The following is an 18,869-nucleotide window of genomic DNA, read 5'->3' on the forward strand; positions in this document are numbered from 1 at the left end:
GTATGGTGCTTTGTTTGCTTCTTTCCAGCAACTCCTACATCCAAGCTGGTGTCAAATATATTGCTCTGTTTTCCTTTGAACTATATCAACAAGGCTGGGTCTCTTGTCATCTGGGCAGCCCAGGATCTCCATACACACTGCCCAGGCTTGTGACCTGAGAAGATCAAATCGGTCCTGCTAGTGCAGCAGTTTGACTTCGCCCCTGAAGGAGCACCCCATTGTCTTTCAAAACAGATGGATGCCAACAACTCCCAGATAAACTGAGTTAGTAAGAGAGGTGTATTGTCTTGCATGGGTACAGTGTGTATAATCTCAGTGCAAGGCATTATGAACTGTTGAAATCTGCTGCTTGCATGTGTGTGCATGCAAACGGACAAAATTGTATAAAATTGTCAACCAGGCATAGATGATTAATTTTGCTGTCTGTCTGATAAGTTTTCCATGAGTCCTAGCAGGAGATGGCAGCAGCGGGAATAGCAGCCAGCAAGGTGTTATCTGTCCTGAGTCTTCTAACATTCAGCTTCATTGAGTTCTAGAGTTATGAGAGATGGAGAAAGTCCTGTCCTGTTCAGGTCTGATGCTGAATTCTGCAGGGAAAGCAAGCCTGGAAGCTAGCTCATGGATAGCACTAAGCGAATGACTTGTTTCTCCAGGCTCCACCCACTTGTAGAGAACTCCAGAGCCTTATAAGCCCTTGCGGTGTTGGAGGGTTTCAGGAGTCATGACACCAATTTCCTTCCGTTGTGTAGCACCACTCAGGGCCCTGTATGATTCAGCAAGGCTGTGCAGCAATAGGGCTGCAGAATTATTGTCTTTCAGTTCCTCCCCTGTTCTTCTCAGCTGCTCCACGAATTCCAGCATGGAATTCACATGCTCCCGCATCTGCTGCCCCTTTGGGGCCTCATCCTGTGCAGTTTGAGTAGCGGCAGCAGCTTAGTGCCAAATTCAGAAGTGCAGAGTCTTTTCATGATACTCACAGCTGTGTCCCTCTCACAGCCACACCATCTTCTAAGATTATGTAGTCAAAATGAGCTTTCAGTCTCTTTGCTTGGAATTCTGTTTAGCACAAACACACTGGGCAGCTGACCTGTATAAATGCCTTTGCTATGATTAAGAGCAGCAGCAGAGGGCAGTGGTGCTCCTATTTCATTTTCATTGGCCTTTACAAGAGAACTCCCTGGTGGTTTGTACTTCAGTCACTGCAACTGCCTGTATGAACGACAGTCTGTAGATCCACTTTACTAACAAACCTAATCTGTTCAACTGAATGACATATATTCACAACACTGATAGTACTGTGGTAGGTATTACTCCTTTTGTTATGATAGGCTTATGACCTAACCTGCTATACACCCTAAGAACAGACACCCATTCCCTATACAGTAGCTATAGGAGGATAGTGGAGCAAGTGGTGGTTCACTTCAAAACACAAGAAAATCTCACCCAGTGCAAGATGGTAAGAATGCCAGAAACAACCTTTATTTGTTAACAGGGAAAGAACAGCTAGAAATCATCAGGCCATGAAAGCCACAGCAGGTGGGCTCACTTCTGCCACACAAAATATAGTCACTTTATTGTTACCCCCATTTTGCAGAAGGGACTCGAAAACAAAGAGATAATAGCTAGCCAAAGAAGACACCCACCTCCGTCTGTGACTCACGTGCATTTTGAACTCAGTCATTTTACATGACGATTTACAATCCAGCTATAATTAATTACTTGGATTAGAGGCTATTTAATCCCATCAAAGTCTATGAGGCTAAACTATTTTAAATCCGGGTTAAGGAATTGTGCATCAAATGCTCAAATACTTGTACAGAGTTTCAGTGAAGACCTAGTGCTTCTCTTTCTTTTGATCCTGAGATCTGAGGAATACAAAGGCACTTCCCTTTGCTGCATTAATCATTCATAATTTTATATAACCAGGCCCTCCCTCTGTCTCATGCCCAATATGCTTCATTCACCCACCAGACCCATTTCCCACAATCCTCATTTAGGGCTCCTGTTCCTGACTGACATCTTCACCTACCTACCCCACGACCCCACACCCCTCTCCCATTTCATGTTAGTTGAAGTTGAACCCGTGCATTCTCTATGCAGTATTATTTCTCTGCCCAACCCACCCTGACTCCTCTGCATGGTTTTCTGAGCACCTCTCGTGTTTACACTCATGGATGTCTTCAGCAGCAGGAGCTATAGCATCCTTGGTGAGTGTCATACCACTTTCCCCTTGCATTCCTTTCCGTGGCAGGCTGGACATGGAAAAGTGTCTGGAATGATGTGAACCTCAGAACTTAACACAAAATCAATGGTCCCAGGTCCTGGGAAGGTGGCCTGGAAAAGAAATTGCAGTTCTGCTCAATATCTCGCCTTGCAAATCTAATAGAACGGAGCCTACATTGGGAGTGCAAAGCACAGGGATAGCTAAAAAATAATTGTTGTGCCTTACAGCATATTGTAGCTTATGGAAGAATACTTCCTGCCTATTCAGCACAACAGCTTTCTATCACTGGATTTCAATTAGTACATGAAAGTAGTGCTTTCAGGCATAGTTGCTTTATTGTTTTTGGAAGGACACAGTGAGTGAGCTAGACTGAAAGGTAAGCTAATAAATTATTATTATTATTATTATTATTATTATTATTATTATTATTATTAATTCCCTGCCCATCTGGCTGGGTTTCCCCAGCCACTCTAAGTGTTTGGTAATTTGGGTAATACCAGTTTTTGCCTTGAGTCTTTTAGATTATTGGTTACAAAGCCAATATTCCCTCATTAAACAGAAGCAAGTAGTTCACATGATGCAATATCCCCCCAAATTGTTTTAACAGCTAGGGTTGTGCAACCACTGCATCCAAATCCCAAGATGAGGTGGGATCAAAGTAGGGTCCCTCCAAGGCTCAGCTCTGCCCCCAAAGCGATCTGAGCCGAAGAGCCCCCTGCTCTGGAGACATTCAGTTACAAAGCAAAGGTGATCTAAGCCAAGTACTGTAACCTGTCTCCAAAATGACTGGAAAAATGTAAACGTCCTCAAATAAGGGAAACACAATGATGGAGTCAATGGGAGTAGTAGAACTGGTGTTTGCTCCCCATAGCCTCAAACCCAGACGTAGAATATTATCCTACACCCCCACAATCCTAGTATCTTTGTCCCAGTGCCTTTCCCCCTCACTCTATGGCTAGTACTATGGATGGCACAAGGAGTTTGCTGTGGTATTTTGATTCAGCTTGTCTCTTAACCCAACATTTCTACCTATTTGCTTTTTTCACCCTTCTCTATCTACACACACAGAGAGCTTGTTGTCACTTTTAGTCTCCAGTTATAATAGCCACTAAGGCAGTTTTACTTCCTTCCTCTCCCAAATGTGGCTATGGTGTTTTGAACTTTATTTACACTTGTATCATCTCTCAATGAGTCATAGATCCTTCATAATCAAACTACATGTTTGTTTTCTATTCTTTTCCATCCTTCCCAATCCAACATTATATATACATATATCTATGCACACAAGCATATACACATATTGTGTGTTGTCCCCTGGCCAGAGTGTTTTCTGAGATAGGTTTTCAAAATCTCTTTCAAATAAGTCATGACTGTTCTGGATTATTATTATTATTAGAAAAGTCACACGACCTATGTGTCTCAAATTTGGCAGGGTTATCCTATTTTTGGAGAGGTGGGCCTTCTATGTCAGCAGGTGTTATGCACCTATGTAACTATTCCAAAATTTGTGAATATCTTGCTTTCCCAATGCAAGTCAATGGGAGGTGTGAAGCTGCAGCTTTGGATTTGGGGTGCAATACCACCCCCTTCCTGTAGCAATTCAAACTGAATAGGGGACAGTCAGAAGTGAAGCAGCTTGGGTTGCTTCACAGAGCCCTAAGAAATATCATGGCGTGATTACAGCAGCCAATGAATTAATGCCTGGACTGCAACATGGAACAGCAATTTCCAGATCATAGTTCCTACCTGTCAACCACTCTGATTTAGGAGTGCTTTATTCAAGCCATAATTTGCCCAAAACACGTTTTATGGAAAACTTAAACCTTGTAGCCTTTTTTTTTTAGTTGTTGATGAAGATTTGACACTGGAATAGGATAGACACTCCAGAGCCATTGTGTGTTCTGAGAAACGTAGTCTAACAACCTAACTTGATTTCTTCTGGCTTAGCATCTCAGTGCTAATGCCAATACATGACCCTCCTAAAAGTGCCTGTTATTTCCAGGGAGACTGATTTGGGTGAATCTCCATCAGTCTTGGTACTCAGTGTACCCAGAGTTTTCTCTCCTGGGGGTGGGGGAGTCAAATACTAGACTGGAGTGAATATTTACCTCAATAAAGAAAGCCTTCCATCCTGATTGTGGCTTTTCCTCTTCTGCCTTATAAACACCCGTTTTCTGCAATGCGATTAGACAGAAGCCACTGAGAAATAACAGGTAACAGGCGCTCTGGTAATCCCTGAGTTTATGAAATTCTAAAATGTTCACTAGTGTGAATCTGCAGAAGAGTGTTCCTGGTTTGAGTCTCCCAAGGACAGGGTAGAGTGGAACAGCTATGGCGACTGTGCTCACAGTGGGGCAGAATGGGATGGGGTTACATCCCACTTCTTTCCAGGTGATCATAAACCATTCCATACATCACGGATGGGAACCTCAGGCCCAGGGGCCAAGGGCAGCCCTCCAGCCCTCTCTGTCTGGCCCTTGTGATAATCTCCAGGACACCCACACTTCCAACCCTCACCAGCTGTGCTTTCCTCCCTCCTAGACTGTTTCCCCCTGGCTGGAATGTGTCCTTGGACTCTGATAATACTTCTTGCTTGCCTGGATGGGATGGAGGATAGACAAAAAAGTGTGTCTGTGAAGAAACTAGGCTACTGCACAATTGTGGAATTCACACTGATTGCTCTGTTCACTTTTGTCTTTGACACTGCCCATCACTGGTATGCAGCCTCCACATGCTTGCCCAGAAGGAAATGCAGCCCTCATTCCGAAAGAGGTTCCCTACCCCTGCTATAGACTCATGAGCCCCAATATATTAGTGAGTCTTACTTTCTAGCATGGGTCTTTTTAGAACTACAGCATAAAGATAATGCTCCTTAGCTTACACCTCCTGGGGCAACATCAGATGGAAATACACTCTGCTGCGCTTTGAAATGAAACCATCCTATGGATGTTTTTGGTAACTTATATAACGAAAGAATCCCATTTTATTTGGTTGTTTGACTCTTGGATTATTTATTCATTCAGTGTATACCCCTTTCTTCTGAAGGAACCCAGCAGGTTCCAGAGTGGGCCTTATTGTTACATATGAGCTTCTGCTCCTTTAAGGTGGAAGCAACAGCAATGGACTTTCCTGTGCAGCCCATCACAAATGGTAACCAGCCGGTGCATGTCACACACACACCACACCACACCACACCACACCACACCCGCACCACTATCCTGAGTACACTCACTATGTAATTTAAAAAAAGAACTTTGCAAATAAATGGGCTAATTCAATGTGTTGGCAACAGAACCCATCTTTAAAGGAAATAATTTATTTTTGGAGAACTGCTTGTGTGCGTAGGGATGGAGGTTTGATTCACTCAACTGTGTTACGAAGCTTGGAGTAACCCCCAATCCCAAATCCTCTTCCCACTTTCTCAACCTTGCAGGGAAGCCAAGATATGGGTTGTGAAACACCTGAAGGACCAGGACCCACCAACAGCCTGAAGTCTCGCCTGAGAATGAGAAGGGAAGGAGGCGGCACAGTGGGTGCTGAGGAAGCTACTTTTTGGAGACAAGTACCACTGCCAAGGTGGTGCTGTGGTCTAAACCACAGAGCCTAGGGCTTGCCGATTAGAAGGTCGGCGGTTCGAATCCCCACGATGGGGTGAGCTCCTGTTGTTCAGTCCCAGCTCCTGCCCACCTAGCAGTTTGAAAGCACGTAAAAGTGCAAGTAGATAAATAGGTACCACTCCAGCGGGAAGGTAAATGGCATTTCTGTGCGCTGCTCTGGTTCGCCAGAAGCGGCTTAGTCATGCTGGCCACATGACCCGGAAGCTGTACGCCGGCTCCCTCGGCCTCTAGAGCGAGATGAGCGCTGGAACCCCAGAGTCGTTCGCGACTGGACCTAACGGTCAGGAGTACCTTTACCTTTACCACTGCCAAGGCAATAGTTCACTTATTGAAGTAAAAGGGATCGTTATGTTTAAGCAATTAAAAATACTCTTTGTCTACTACTCAGATGACTCAGCCATTCTGATGGTTCTTCAATACCATCAACCTGATTCCAAAAGTTCTAGAGCATATTCAGTAATCCACCCACAGAGTTCCCTTATGAATCTTGTTTGTAGGTTTGAAAACATATAAAAGTATAAAAAAACTATAATGTTTTGTGGAGCTGTTCACAGACACAAAGAGCACTCAGAATGCTTTCTTTTCTTTTTTCCCAGAGAGAAAATACTGCACACTTTAAGGAAGGGAACACCCCAATGGCTTCTTTGTAGAGATTTAAAAGCGAACCTCCATTGTCACACTTTCAAAAATAAAGTGGAAACCAAAACACAGACATCCTTCAAAATTCACATGCCTTTGAAGTTTGCAATGCAGCTCTCAAGCCAAGTAATGTGCACAGAAATGCTAGGGTGAAGTGTGTATATAAACGCATAGGTTAGTGAAAATAAAGAACAAAAAAGCACTAGGGGGAGTTGTTAGCAAAAATATGTATATTTGACAAAACGACATACAGAAATGTGAGGATTGAGAGAAAAACACACAAAAATGCTGGCAATTTTTCATGAGGATTTTTTTAAAAAAAACAGTAATTTGCAAAATGCAGCAGAAATGTGGAGAACCGAATTTAAGAAAGATACAACCAAGATTAACAGATTGTCCCATTCTTTGTATATTTATATCAACTCTGTATATTTGTATTAATAAATCATGCACAATAAATCCTACCTTTCAGAACCCAAAGTGTTAGAAAAGAAACATTTAACTGCTGAAGGCTCCATATCTGTGTAGAGCTCGATAATACCTGTAGCTTTTGTCTAGAAAAAGAGAGAATAGGACAGAAGTATCAAGTGTTCCTCAAGCTATCACCCAGAAATATCAAGTGTTCCTCAAGCTATCACCCATTTCTTCTATCAGCGACATGAAAGTTTTCTATAGGAAGCTGTCTTATATGGAGTCAGACCATTGGGTCCATCTACCTCAGTTTTGTCTACACTGATTAGCAACAGCTGTCTAGGGCGATTACAAGCAGGTTTCTCTCCTAGGCCTATGTGGAAACATCAGGGATCAAACCAAAGACCTTCAGCATGCAAAGCAAATACCACTGTGCAATGGTTCTTCCTACGTAGATCCCAAAGATCTCATTTCAACAGCAGCCACCTAATTAGCTGGCTAGTATAGAAACATGTGACAGGAAACAGTCTGTGTGAAATCAACCTACAGCTTTCATTGAAATTAAGAACCTTTCTTTGTGCTTTGCCTCTAGGGACACATCTATATACATATACTAATAGAGCCTATTTAAATATTTACTGTATCTGAATGTACATTAAAAGGCCAGAAGGAAATGTCATAATATTCTAATATGTACCAGTAAAGCTCAAAACCAACCAAGTGCCCTCAGAAAATGGCCAAATGTCATAATTGTCCCTGTCATTTATTGGAACATTGGCCAAGGCTTCCTGCTTCCAATAATACCGATAATTTCCTAGTAAGCTTGGGCGTAACAGAGTGTCCTTGATAAACTATGATTTTCATCAGTTAAAAGGCTATGTGTACCCATGGCTTGAAGTAAATAATAAAACAAGTCTCATGACTGAATTAGTTATGTTGCAACATGAGTTTTCCTCACCTCGGTTCTCTTCCAGGAAATTTGGGGCATTTTCAGATTCAAAATGGTCCTAAGAAAAAAGCTTATAACCGACATTGCAATCGATATTTTAATCGATGGGTCCCGTGTCATCAAGTGATCATTGTTTGGGGTGGCTCTGCAACAGAGAGGTTTTTGAAATAATAGCTCCCTTGCAATAGACAAAGCAATTACATATTTCCTCTAACCACAGAAATTTGACTCTTTCTGGGTTTTTCTTCTTTGGAATATACACATATAGAAAAATATACAGGTGGCGGGGGGGAAGTATTCTAATTCAAACCCTCTGTGAATTTTGCAGCAGGGATCTGTAGCCAAGTTCTAGGCTCTACTGACAAATTAAAAACAGAAAATCACCAGATTTTACCCACCCAAACGTTCTTAAAGAACTCAAATGTGAAATTGCTGTTCTTCTAACAAAAATATTTAACTGGTTCCGAAGACCTGTCTCCATGTCTGAGGAATGCAAATGGGCCCAAGTAACACCAACTTTTAAAATGCAATCAAGAGGGGATCTAGGAAGTAACAGGCCAGTTAATAGGTGAAATTAGGTGAAAACCCTTATTAAAAATAGAATTAGCATATAAAAGAGCAAGACTTATTGAAGTAAAACTAGCATGGCTTTTGCAAGGGTAAATCTAATAATAATAATAATAATAATAATAATAATAACAACAACAACAACAACAACAACAACAACAACAACAACAACCTAATAATAATAATACCCCGCCCACTCTGGGCGGCTTTTCTTTCAGAGTTCTTTGAGAGATTTAAAAAAATGAAGCCAGGAATTACTGAGGGTAAAGACAATTGTAAACATTTTAAAGTATAGATTAATTTGAACGTATTAATTTGAAAGACTAGATTAATTTGAACCACGCAGCAAAAGCTGCCTTTGCGCAAAACCCATTGGTTGGTGTCCTTTATGTCATCGAGTTTCAACTCATCAGAGGGCAGAACTGCTTTGCAGGCTTCTTCTTTTTTTAATCCTTCTTAATTAGTAAGATGGCAAGCAAATTGACAGAGGGATATGGAAACACAGTGAATAATAATAATAATAATAATAAGTGGCAGACATTCATCAGAAACATTGCAGTGTTGATTGGAGTGATGGCTGAACTAGCATTTTGTTCACTGGTTGCATGTTTATCATTCTAATTACAAAGGTGGGTTAATAACACCATCCACTGACTGCCTAACAACCTGGGTCACTTCTGCCCTTCCTCCAAAAAAGAAAGTTTGTTTATCTCCTCTCCTGTGTTCCACGAGTTCTCCTGAACCCCCCAGCCAACTGGAAGCGGGTGCAGAAATGGGGGAAAACTTTGTTGTGCCAGTGGAAGTCCTTGTGTGTCCTTGTGTGGGCTTCCATTGGTTGTGTTTGTCAGCTGAATCCTGTCCTATGCTTGGGAGTGTGTGGGGTGTGCCCGGTAAAGTCTCAAAAGCCACAGGAGCTACTAAAGTTTCCTGTTATCAAGAGTGAAGCTTTGGTATTCTGCACAGCTCCTTGCCATTGTCCTTGATTAGACTATGCAGAATTATTGCACAACAGTAACACATTACAGAATTAAGCGAGAAAAGGTTTTATCATTTAAATGCACGTAACCGATGCAAATTAGAATCCAGATTTTCTTGGCTCGGAATGAGTTAGCTGCTTGTAGTTTTGCGGAACATGGGCTGCTGTTTGATAGTAAAAGGAAAAATGAGAGCAGCAGCATGAACTCACCGGAAATATTTTGCTCCTGAAAGCTCATTGAAGAAATGGTGGGAATCATCGAGAGGGAAGAATTCATCTCCTGCTGCTATGATTAGATACTTAGGTTTGTTTATGTATCGTTCGTTATATGCTGGGGATGGGAAAATCAACTGTTTTAGAAATGACCAACATATGGTTTTCAGGTTGCTACCACTTTGTTTTATCATAAATCATCATAAAAAGGATAGCAAGACTGCACAGAAGCAATAAAGAATAAGTAGAATGGAGTAAGGATCACAAATTCCTAAAGGGGGCAGAATGTAAGGACGTGGGAGAATTCTGCCCAGTGGACACAGGTGTTGAAATTGCAGCAGTTCTCATATTCATTTGATTTCCAGAATCAGTCTAACAAAATCTGAAGTCGGCAGATTATATAAAATTAATGACATGCCACAACAGAATTTTTTTTTATTTAACAAAATTTGTATACCACTTAATGAAGTGGCTCTTGTAGCTTAACAAAGCTGGTAATTGGCTGATAGAGGAAGAAATGTGGAGAGGCAGAGGAAGGGGGAGTGGAGAAATGAGAGAGGAAGAAGAAAAGGAGTTGGAAGTTTGGAGTGGGGGAAGACAGCAAGGGAGTGAACACTTACTCAAGGCAGGCTGTTGAAGGATAGCGTGCAAAAGTGTCTAATCAGTGACCAGCTTGATTGCTTACTTGCGCTACCTACCCTGCCCCACCCCAGACAAAATAATGGATCTACACCAAAGTGGGAAAGACTTCATTTGGTCGAGCCATTCTCTATTCCTCTGAATAACACCATGCTCTTCCATGCTTGTTCCGTGCATTGTAGCGCCACCAAAATTGCCCTTTCCTTCTATTTCTACAACTATCCTTTCTTCTGCTACCATATCATTTATCAGAGAAATCTGAGAACATAAGAAGTGCTCACCAAGTGGATCAACATGCGAAGTTAATATCTTGAACCGCGGAGTGTCCAGCTTCTTAGTAATTTTCAGTTCATGTATGTGCCGCCATGCAAATGTCCAGCCACAGTACGCTCGGTATTGATGATGCCAGCTCTGAAGCAAAGCAGCCAGAAGTGAGTTCTCTGTGTACATTAAGACTTTCCATACAGCAAGTGCCAAAGCTTAAGTGCTGTATTTTTCACTCTATAAGACACACCACACCACAAGATGCACCTAGTTTTTGGAGGAGGGAAAAATTAATATTCTGAATCTCAGAAGCCAGAACAGCAAGAGGGATCGCTGTGCAGTGAAAGCAGCAATCCTTCTTGCTGTTCTGTCTTCTGGGATAGCTGTGCAGCCTGCATTCGCTTCATAAGACGCACACACATTTCCCCTTACTTTTTAGGAGGGAAAAAGTGAGTCTTATAGAGCAAAAAATACGGTACTTGAAATCCTGTAGAATGGAGAATTACTACACACACATAGCGCATTGCCTTTTGTACAGTCTCGTTGTTCTCTACTCTTCTTTACTTTACTGTGAAGAAACTGGATTCTCACCTTAATGATATTCAAAAGATCAAATACAAGTGGAGCAAAGGACACAACTCTTTCATCCACAGCTGCCGCAAGCCAGCTAGTCCAGCCACGCTGCCAAAAAGAGACAAAAGAATGAGGTTGGGAACAAGAAGAAAACAAGGAGGATAATGCAACTGATGAGTTACATACATGGAAAGCAAAGCAGCACAGACCTTTGTACCTACCTTGGAACCACCTGTCAACATGAACTTGGCAATGTTCAACTTTCCAGCAGATTCTTTCTGTAAGAACGCTGTTATGGTGTCCATGGCTCGCACAGTGGCCTGAACACAAGACAAAAGGATTACAGCCTCTGAAATTCAAAGGACATACTTGCAAAGACTCTGAGGATACTCTGTTGTTAGAATGGCATAGTCACAGTGCCATCACAAGGTGGCTTGTCTTCAGAGCTTTAACAGGGGCGCCCTATATTCTGCAAAGGCAATACTGAGGGTACACACAGTGTACTGATGTAAGAATTAGCACTCATCACCTCACTGATATTTTTTACAAATCCTTCTCCTAGAAACAAAATGAATTAATTTCACCCTCTGATATATTTTGTGTTTAGTTCGTTGCAACAGTGTGCTCATTCGTCAGGTCTCAAGCAGAATGTGCACATAATCCCTCAACGAAGAGGGAATTGTGCAGAATTTGTGATCATCATACATAATTTCCAGCAAGGCCAGGGAAATGTGCATATTTCAAGTGAATTTTGTATATCACTGGCAATTATACATAATCCCTATGTATATCACTGGCAATTATACATAATAGGCTTTGCAGAATGTTCATATCTTCAGCTAAATTTTGAACATTATCAGACCATTATGCATAATCACAAACAGACTGTTGAAAATGTATGTATCTTGACTTCCTTTTGCACATTTTCTGGGCGTATGTAGATTCTCTAGTCTATATGCATAGTCTCCATGAAACATGCATTTTTTTCCTATTTCCTGTTCAGAACTGCTTCTGGACCAGTGCCTAATCTTACATGGTCGACAGCATACCTTCCCATGGCTCAGACAAGGAGTAGGAAAAATGGGGGGGGGCCCTCAGAATAAAGATCAACTTTATTCTGGAGTCCGGCACCCTTTTTCACCACTCTCAGCTGTTCCCCAGTCACCTGAGCAGCACAAGGGGACTCTCGCCACTCCTAGCCCCCTCCCACCCCCACCCCCGATTCCTCTGAAGAATGATTCCATGCTGCATTGCTGGGAACAAGCAGCAACATGTTCCTGAATGTTGGCAGTGTCTGTCCACCAATCCAGAAAGAAGGAAGAAGCCAGAGTTACCTTGACCATTGGGAACTGAATCAGCACATCTGGCTGTGCCATCTTGTCACTTATGAACTTCCTCCATGAACAAAAAACAGCATAATCTTCAATGCCATTCTTGCATTCTTGCATAGGGATTTTCTAGAAGCAAAACAGATCAACGTTTTTGGTTGAGGCCTCACATCTGGTCCCCTAGAACAACATGATAGGCCTATCCTAGTTCTCATACCAGGTGGAATGAGAACTGCCATGATCTATTACTCTAGCATAGCAATGTGTTTGTTCAGTTCTGTTACAGGTTGAGTGATTCTGCTTGACAGAATGAGGATCAATATATCAAAAGTGAAATACAAATGTTTTCTTTGGAAAACAATACCAGTGAGGGATGGGGGAGAAATTCAAACCGGCTTGCGTTTTAGCGTCAATGTCCCTCATTTGTGTTGTCTGAAGCAATATGTGAAATGAAACACACCTGTCCACGCAGATTTCACGATGCAGTATGCCAGCAAAATAATGCACACACAAATGTGCACGTGCTATTCTATTTGTTTATTTTTGCATATCCTTCAATGCATGTAGCAAGGCAATTTACAAACATGTAGCTGCTTTAAAGGGACGCGGGTGGCGCTGTGGGTTAAAGCCTCAGCGCCTAATAATAATAATAATAATAAATTTTATTTATATCCCGCCCTCCCCAGCCGAAGCCGGGCTCAGGGCGGCTAACAACAATAAAACAGTACAAAGGTACAACATAAAGAACATTCTAAAATCATTCATTATAAAAATTAATTAATTCAAGCCACTAGCAACCATTGGGCCAGAGCTCTGCGAAGATTGCCGAGGGAGGGAGTCAGGCTGTGCCCTGGCCAAAGGCCTGGTGGAACAGCTCTGTCTTGCAGGCCCTGCGGAAGGATGTCAAGTCCCGCAGGGCCCTGGTCTCTTGTGACAGAGTGTTCCACCAGATCGGAGCCACAGCCGAAAAAGCCCTGGCTCTAGTTGAGGCCAGCCTAACTTCTCTGTGGCCTGGGACCTTCAAGATGTTTTTATTTGAAGACCGTAGGTTTCTCTGTGGGGCATACCAGGAGAGGCGGTCCCGTAGGTACGAGGGTCCTAGGCCATATAGGGCTTTAAAGGTTAAAACCAGCACCTTAAACCTGATCCTGTACTCCACCGGGAGCCAGTGCAGCTGGTATAGCACCGGGTGAATGTGATCTCGCAGCGAAGACCTCGTAAGGAGTCTCGCTGCAGCATTCTGCACCCGCTGGAGTTTCTGGGTCAGTCTCAAGGGCAGCCCCACGTAGAGCGAGTTACAATAATCCAGTCTGGAGGTGACCGTCGCGTGGATCACAGTGGCGAGGTCAGGGCGAGAGAGGTAAGGAGCCAACTGCTTAGCTTGGCGGAGATGGAAAAATGCCGCCTTTGTTATAGCTGCAATCTGCGCCTCCATGGAAAGGGAGGTGTCGAAGATTACACCCAAACTCTTAACGGACGGTGCTGGCACTAATTGCGCCCCCGCAAGAGATGGGAGTTGCCCCCCCAATCCCATATCGCCCCGTCCCAGCCACAGGACCTCTGTCTTCGAAGGATTTAGCTTCAACCGGCTCCCACGTAACCATCCAGCCACAGCTTCCAAACATCTGGTCAGTGTGTCTGGGGCCGAGTCAGGATGGCCATCCATCAACAGATAGAGTTGGGTGTCATCAGCATACTGATGGCAACCCAGCCCAAAACTCCGAACAAGCTGGGCGAGGGGGCGCATAAAGATGTTGAAAAGCATCGGGGAGAGTATCGCGCCCTGAGGTACTCCACACACCAAGGAGTGGCGCGATGACAATTCCCCCCCAAGCGCCACCCTCTGTCCCCGGCCTAGGGCTTGCCGATCGAAAGGTCGGCGGTTCGAATCCCCGCGGCGGGGTGCGCTCCCGCTGCTCGGTCCCAGCGCCTGCCAACCTAGCAGTTCGAAAGCACCCCCGGGGGCAAGTAGATAAATAGGTACCGCTTACCAGCGGGAAGGTAAACGGCGTTCCGTGTGCGGCTCTGGCTCGCCAGAGCAGCGTTGTCACGCTGGCCACGTGACCCGGAAGTGTCTTCGGACAGCGCTGGCCCCCGGCCAATAGATGTGAGATGGGCGCACAAACCCCAGAGTCTGTCAAGACTGGCCCGTTCGGGCAGGGGTACCTTTACCTTTACCTTAGCTGCTTTAAAAACCCATACAAAATAAGAACAGCCTGGTGATAAATTTGAGAACAATTCAACATAAACCATCTATTGCAGAGACTATTTCATCCAGCTGGAAAAGTGTATCTAAACAAAAATATCTTCCATTGTTTGTGAAAGGTTCAAAGAGCGGGCGTGTGCTGTATCCCAGCAGGTATTCTGTTCCACAGAGCAGGGACAGCTCACTATCTGCACTTTCTACAAACTATTGGAGACATTTTTGTTCCAACAGCTTTTCCCCGTTGGATGAATCGGTCTTTAGCTATGGGTGTCTATTTTGGACTGGTGTGTGCATATGTTTAAAATATACCCCCTGCTTATTGTGTTGTTTTTGTTTTTTACCTGGTTTATTGTAAATCGCCTAGAGGTATGTGTGTGGAAGGAAACTAATAATAAGTAAATGATGTATTAGGAAAAAATAACATCTAAAATGCGTAATATTAGAGGAAGTGCTTGCAAAAATGTGTACATTAGGGGAAATTACACACACAAAATGTGCTTATTAGGAGAATTTTTCCTAAAATACTGATGAAACTTCACAAGCCCCTAAAAGAATTCCATAGGCGGGTGCGTAATTGTGGAGAACTGAACTTTAGGTTTGATTGAGTGGGTGGGTGGGTGGGTGGATGAGAAACAGAGAGAAATCAAAACTGTCAGATGTGAACATCCCTACACCCAATCAATTCATTCTGTGGGCACACATAAGAGTATGAAAGGGAGTGTGGGAAGAGCACTTACGTGGTAGGTAATTGGCTGGTTTGGGATCTGCCTCAAAATAGCTGTGCAACTTCAGAGACAAAGCGAAGTATTAGTCATTAGTTTCTGTTCTGCAGTGGCTTCATGCTTCTTTGAAAATAACATCAACGCAAGCAAATACTCTCTGTGATTGACAGGGAATGATGCCAAAGCATCCAGAGCCAACAACTCTGGGTGGCTTTGGGGCCAGTCATAAAATCTGCTAAAATCAAGACACACACTCTATTACAGCAGTTCAGAGAAGAGCAAACTGATATTAATTTCCTGTTCTTTTGCTGCCATTTTAATTAACAGTAAATCGTGGTCATTAGAGTTTCTTAAATGATTTGAATGCCTGATCTGAGTATGCGTGACAAAGAGTTCAAGAAACATCTTGGTCATAATTTGTACGTATGTACTGGGGAGCTGAGAGGCAGATAACCCAATAAATAAGCATAAATAAACTTTCTTGAATACAGTGAATTGGAATAGATTACCATTAAACATCTGCTTCACAGTTCTCTATTCTAGTAGGGCTACTAATTCCTTTAACAGTGTTAACAAAGCAGAGTTGGTGTCATAATCATTTCTCAGGGATTCTTCCTGCTACTTACAACCCGGCAGATTTTGCTGTCATAATGGCTTCATCAACCCTTAAGTCCATGGGTTGAGGGACATCATCATTTCTTCCATTCCCAATCATCAGCAAACACAAGTTCGTCATTTTGGGGTTTTGGGGGACAACAATGGTCAGTTCATGCCACCAAACTGTTGCATCCACTTCAGAATCTGAATGAATACACAGAAACATAACTGATATTTATCTAATAGTAGAGAAATCACACACACACACACACAGGGTTAGGACATATGAAGTGAAAGGAAGGTCACCAGCGTGCCCCCCCCCGACATCAATTAGGGCAGGGATGTTGTGAGATTCCAAATCCCATCAACCCCATCAATCGTAGCTCAAAAAATGGAGCATGGAAGGAAGGGAAATGGAAAGGGATGTTGAGCCCCTCCTGCAGATAACAGTAAAAACAATGTACTGATTCACACGGGAATCTGCAGCGAAAGAACCATGCACTAAGTAAAAAAAGAGTCATCATAAAAGCAGTCAGGAAAATCCCCCGATAAAGGGTCAGTATGACTGGAGGTTGGGGCATGTATCTTGTTCCTCATGCTCAAGCAAGATGCAGCAATATGTGAAAACATTTCACGTTGGATTGGGCTCTGAAGTGAACAATTCCTTGTGGGCAGATTTTGGAAGCGTCTGGGATATGGAGAAATTTGGTAGGAGAATGCTGCTGGCCCAAGAAAGTCAAATAACCCAGCATAAACCTTTGCATTAATTAAAGCTTAGCTCCCAATTGCCCTGCAGTTGTTCTGTAGATGGTGGAACATTTCTTCTTCATTACATTCTCAGACTGGACAGCTTTTATCAGACCTTGACCTTACAAAGTTTTCTAATTCCAACCTTAATAATTTGTGTGAATTAACCACTTTAAAGAGATTCTATTTCCTGCTTGGACCTATGTCTTGATCTCTGCCTCAGAACTATGTTTTCCCCAGAAGCTGGGGAAGTGACCATGCTCCCTTTTCTAGCCAGCCACAGGGAGACTAGGCCTGTAGCTGCTGCTCCTGCACGTTTCCTTACTTCCCACAGAGCAGATCACACCCATCTAGCAGCCTCCACATCACGTTAGGCTTCCCTCCCGCTCTTTCTCATCCTACTCAAATGAAAAGGGCAAGCGGAAAACTGCCATCTTCTGTTCTCACCATCCAGCCACTTCAGGGAGGTCATGTTGAGGGTATAGATGGTGACATCTGGCCTGTCCTCCTTGTTCTTGAGGGTGTAGCTGTAGTGAGGGTCATTCTGCTTGACGTAGTCATCCAGGGCCTTCTGCTTCACCATCCATCCTGAGGGCAGGCAAGTGGTCAATAGGAGAAGGGAGACAGCAGCATACATAGTCCAGTGACTTGACTGTGTCCCGCTGGCAGTTGTCCCAGTTGCTTCACATCACACTAACCAACAGGTAGGTTGGCAGCACACACCAGAGCTTTTCTACAGAGCAGTTCCCTCTATAAATGTTACAATAGGCTTTCCCTGTAGTTATAAAGGTCACTGAGCATGGAAGGCCCCGAATCACATGCTCAGGGCAGCTCTTATGCAGATGGAAATGTGCCAGTTGTTCTTCAGTGACGTCCAGTCACAAGGCATCCTCCCAGCCACATCATCAAATTTAAGCCACTGGGTGCTCTGCTATACCTAAAGGATGGGTTCAGGCCTGGACTGAAGTGGAGCAAGAAAAAGGTGGCACATGTTGGCAAGCAGCACCCTGCCCCTTCCCTTTCTCATTCCTGCCACTGCCTGAAGCAATGCAGAAGCAAATGCCCTTTTGTAATGGGCTTCCTTGCAGGCTTACTCTCAGGTATTTAGAGTTAGTAAGAGAGGGGACTTCTGGGTTAGCGCCATCGGCAATGGCGGAGTTCCTCTGACCGAGAGGAACCCGCTCCGTGAAAATCGGGTCTTGCTGCCGTGGCGAAGGCGGAGACCCTTCAAAAATCCCAGGCGGAGGAAGCCTGGGAACGTGGGATTCGGCCGACACCAAGAGCGCCTCCCCTACTCGCGGGGAAACCCTTTTTAGGGGATCCGAAGCGAAGTGGGGTGAGTGGCGCGGTGTTTTGAATCGACTGCTACTTTTACGGAGTGAATCCGCACAGCTGTTGCCGGAGAGCGCTGACTTTTTCCTGTGGACAATTGGACTCTAAACAACTACCCGTGAGTAGAATGGAAAATTGGACTATGAAACATTTTAATTTGGCACCAAAGCGGGAAGGTTCTAAACAGGAAGTCCGCTTTCCGCTTTTGTAAATAGACTGAAGCAAAAATTTTGGAAACTAAAGCCTGGAAAGTCGTATATAAAGGACTAAATTTCCTTCAGTTAAAATTACCAAAACCCCTCTTGGAAGCAGGAGAAGAGGGGGGAAATCTTAGATTGTTTAAACCTGCAGGAGAAAGAGAGTAAAGAAAGATAAATTTCCACCATCTCAAACCTGGGAACGGGGTGTCAGAGACAGACGTTTTGGGGAAGTTCATCGACTGTGAATGAAATGTCTTTTGACAGATAGTTAAAAAAGAGAAACATATTGATTCCAATGTTGCCTTTTGCATTTAAAAGAAACAAAATATTTGAAAAACGAAAGTAATTTTCTTTTTTTCTTGCTGGACCTGCTTTCAAAAGATGGATACAAATAGAAATTGTCTCCTCTAGAGGGAGCTTGTTAAACTGTTGCTGGAGTCGATCTGGGGAATTCCACAGCTGTGGAGATTAAGGATCGTGAGACCAGACTTTGACCTTGGATAAGAATGTGCTTAGAAGAAGTTTTGGTGCTTGCTTTTTGCAAGACAAGTGCTTTGTTGGAGCAGCTGCATGAGAAGATGGATTTGATGACTGTTGCAGTCAGTAATTTTGGACAAACAGTGAATACTCATACAGAAACCACTCAGGAACCAACCCAGGAATCT

The 18,869-nt window shown here is 43.5% G+C and overlaps 1 protein-coding gene and 1 long non-coding RNA gene across 2 annotated transcripts; one reads left to right on the top strand and one right to left on the bottom strand.

Moving 5' to 3' along the window:
* LOC309526962 lies at positions 1–6,939 on the top strand. Its single transcript, XR_014217035.1, has 3 exons — positions 1–264; positions 5,658–5,753; positions 6,438–6,939. It is a non-coding gene; the product is annotated as an uncharacterized lncRNA (long non-coding RNA).
* LOC309526951 (autocrine proliferation repressor protein A-like) lies at positions 5,560–17,354 on the bottom strand. Its single transcript, XM_082213348.1, has 11 exons — positions 17,120–17,354; positions 15,955–16,129; positions 15,344–15,392; positions 12,407–12,529; positions 11,294–11,392; positions 11,091–11,180; positions 10,517–10,646; positions 9,594–9,714; positions 7,850–7,985; positions 6,946–7,034; positions 5,560–5,723 (listed from the first exon to the last, which is right to left on the bottom strand). The coding sequence occupies exons 1-11, from the start codon at positions 17,307–17,309 to the stop codon at positions 5,585–5,587; spliced, it is 1,341 nt and encodes a 446-aa protein (XP_082069474.1). The 5' UTR covers positions 17,310–17,354; the 3' UTR covers positions 5,560–5,584.
* Positions 17,355–18,869: the final 1,515 nt, after the last annotated feature.

Source organism: Podarcis vaucheri, assembly GCF_965113315.1.
Source record: "Podarcis vaucheri genome assembly, chromosome: 2".
Lineage (NCBI taxonomy): Eukaryota > Metazoa > Chordata > Lepidosauria > Squamata > Lacertidae > Podarcis > Podarcis vaucheri.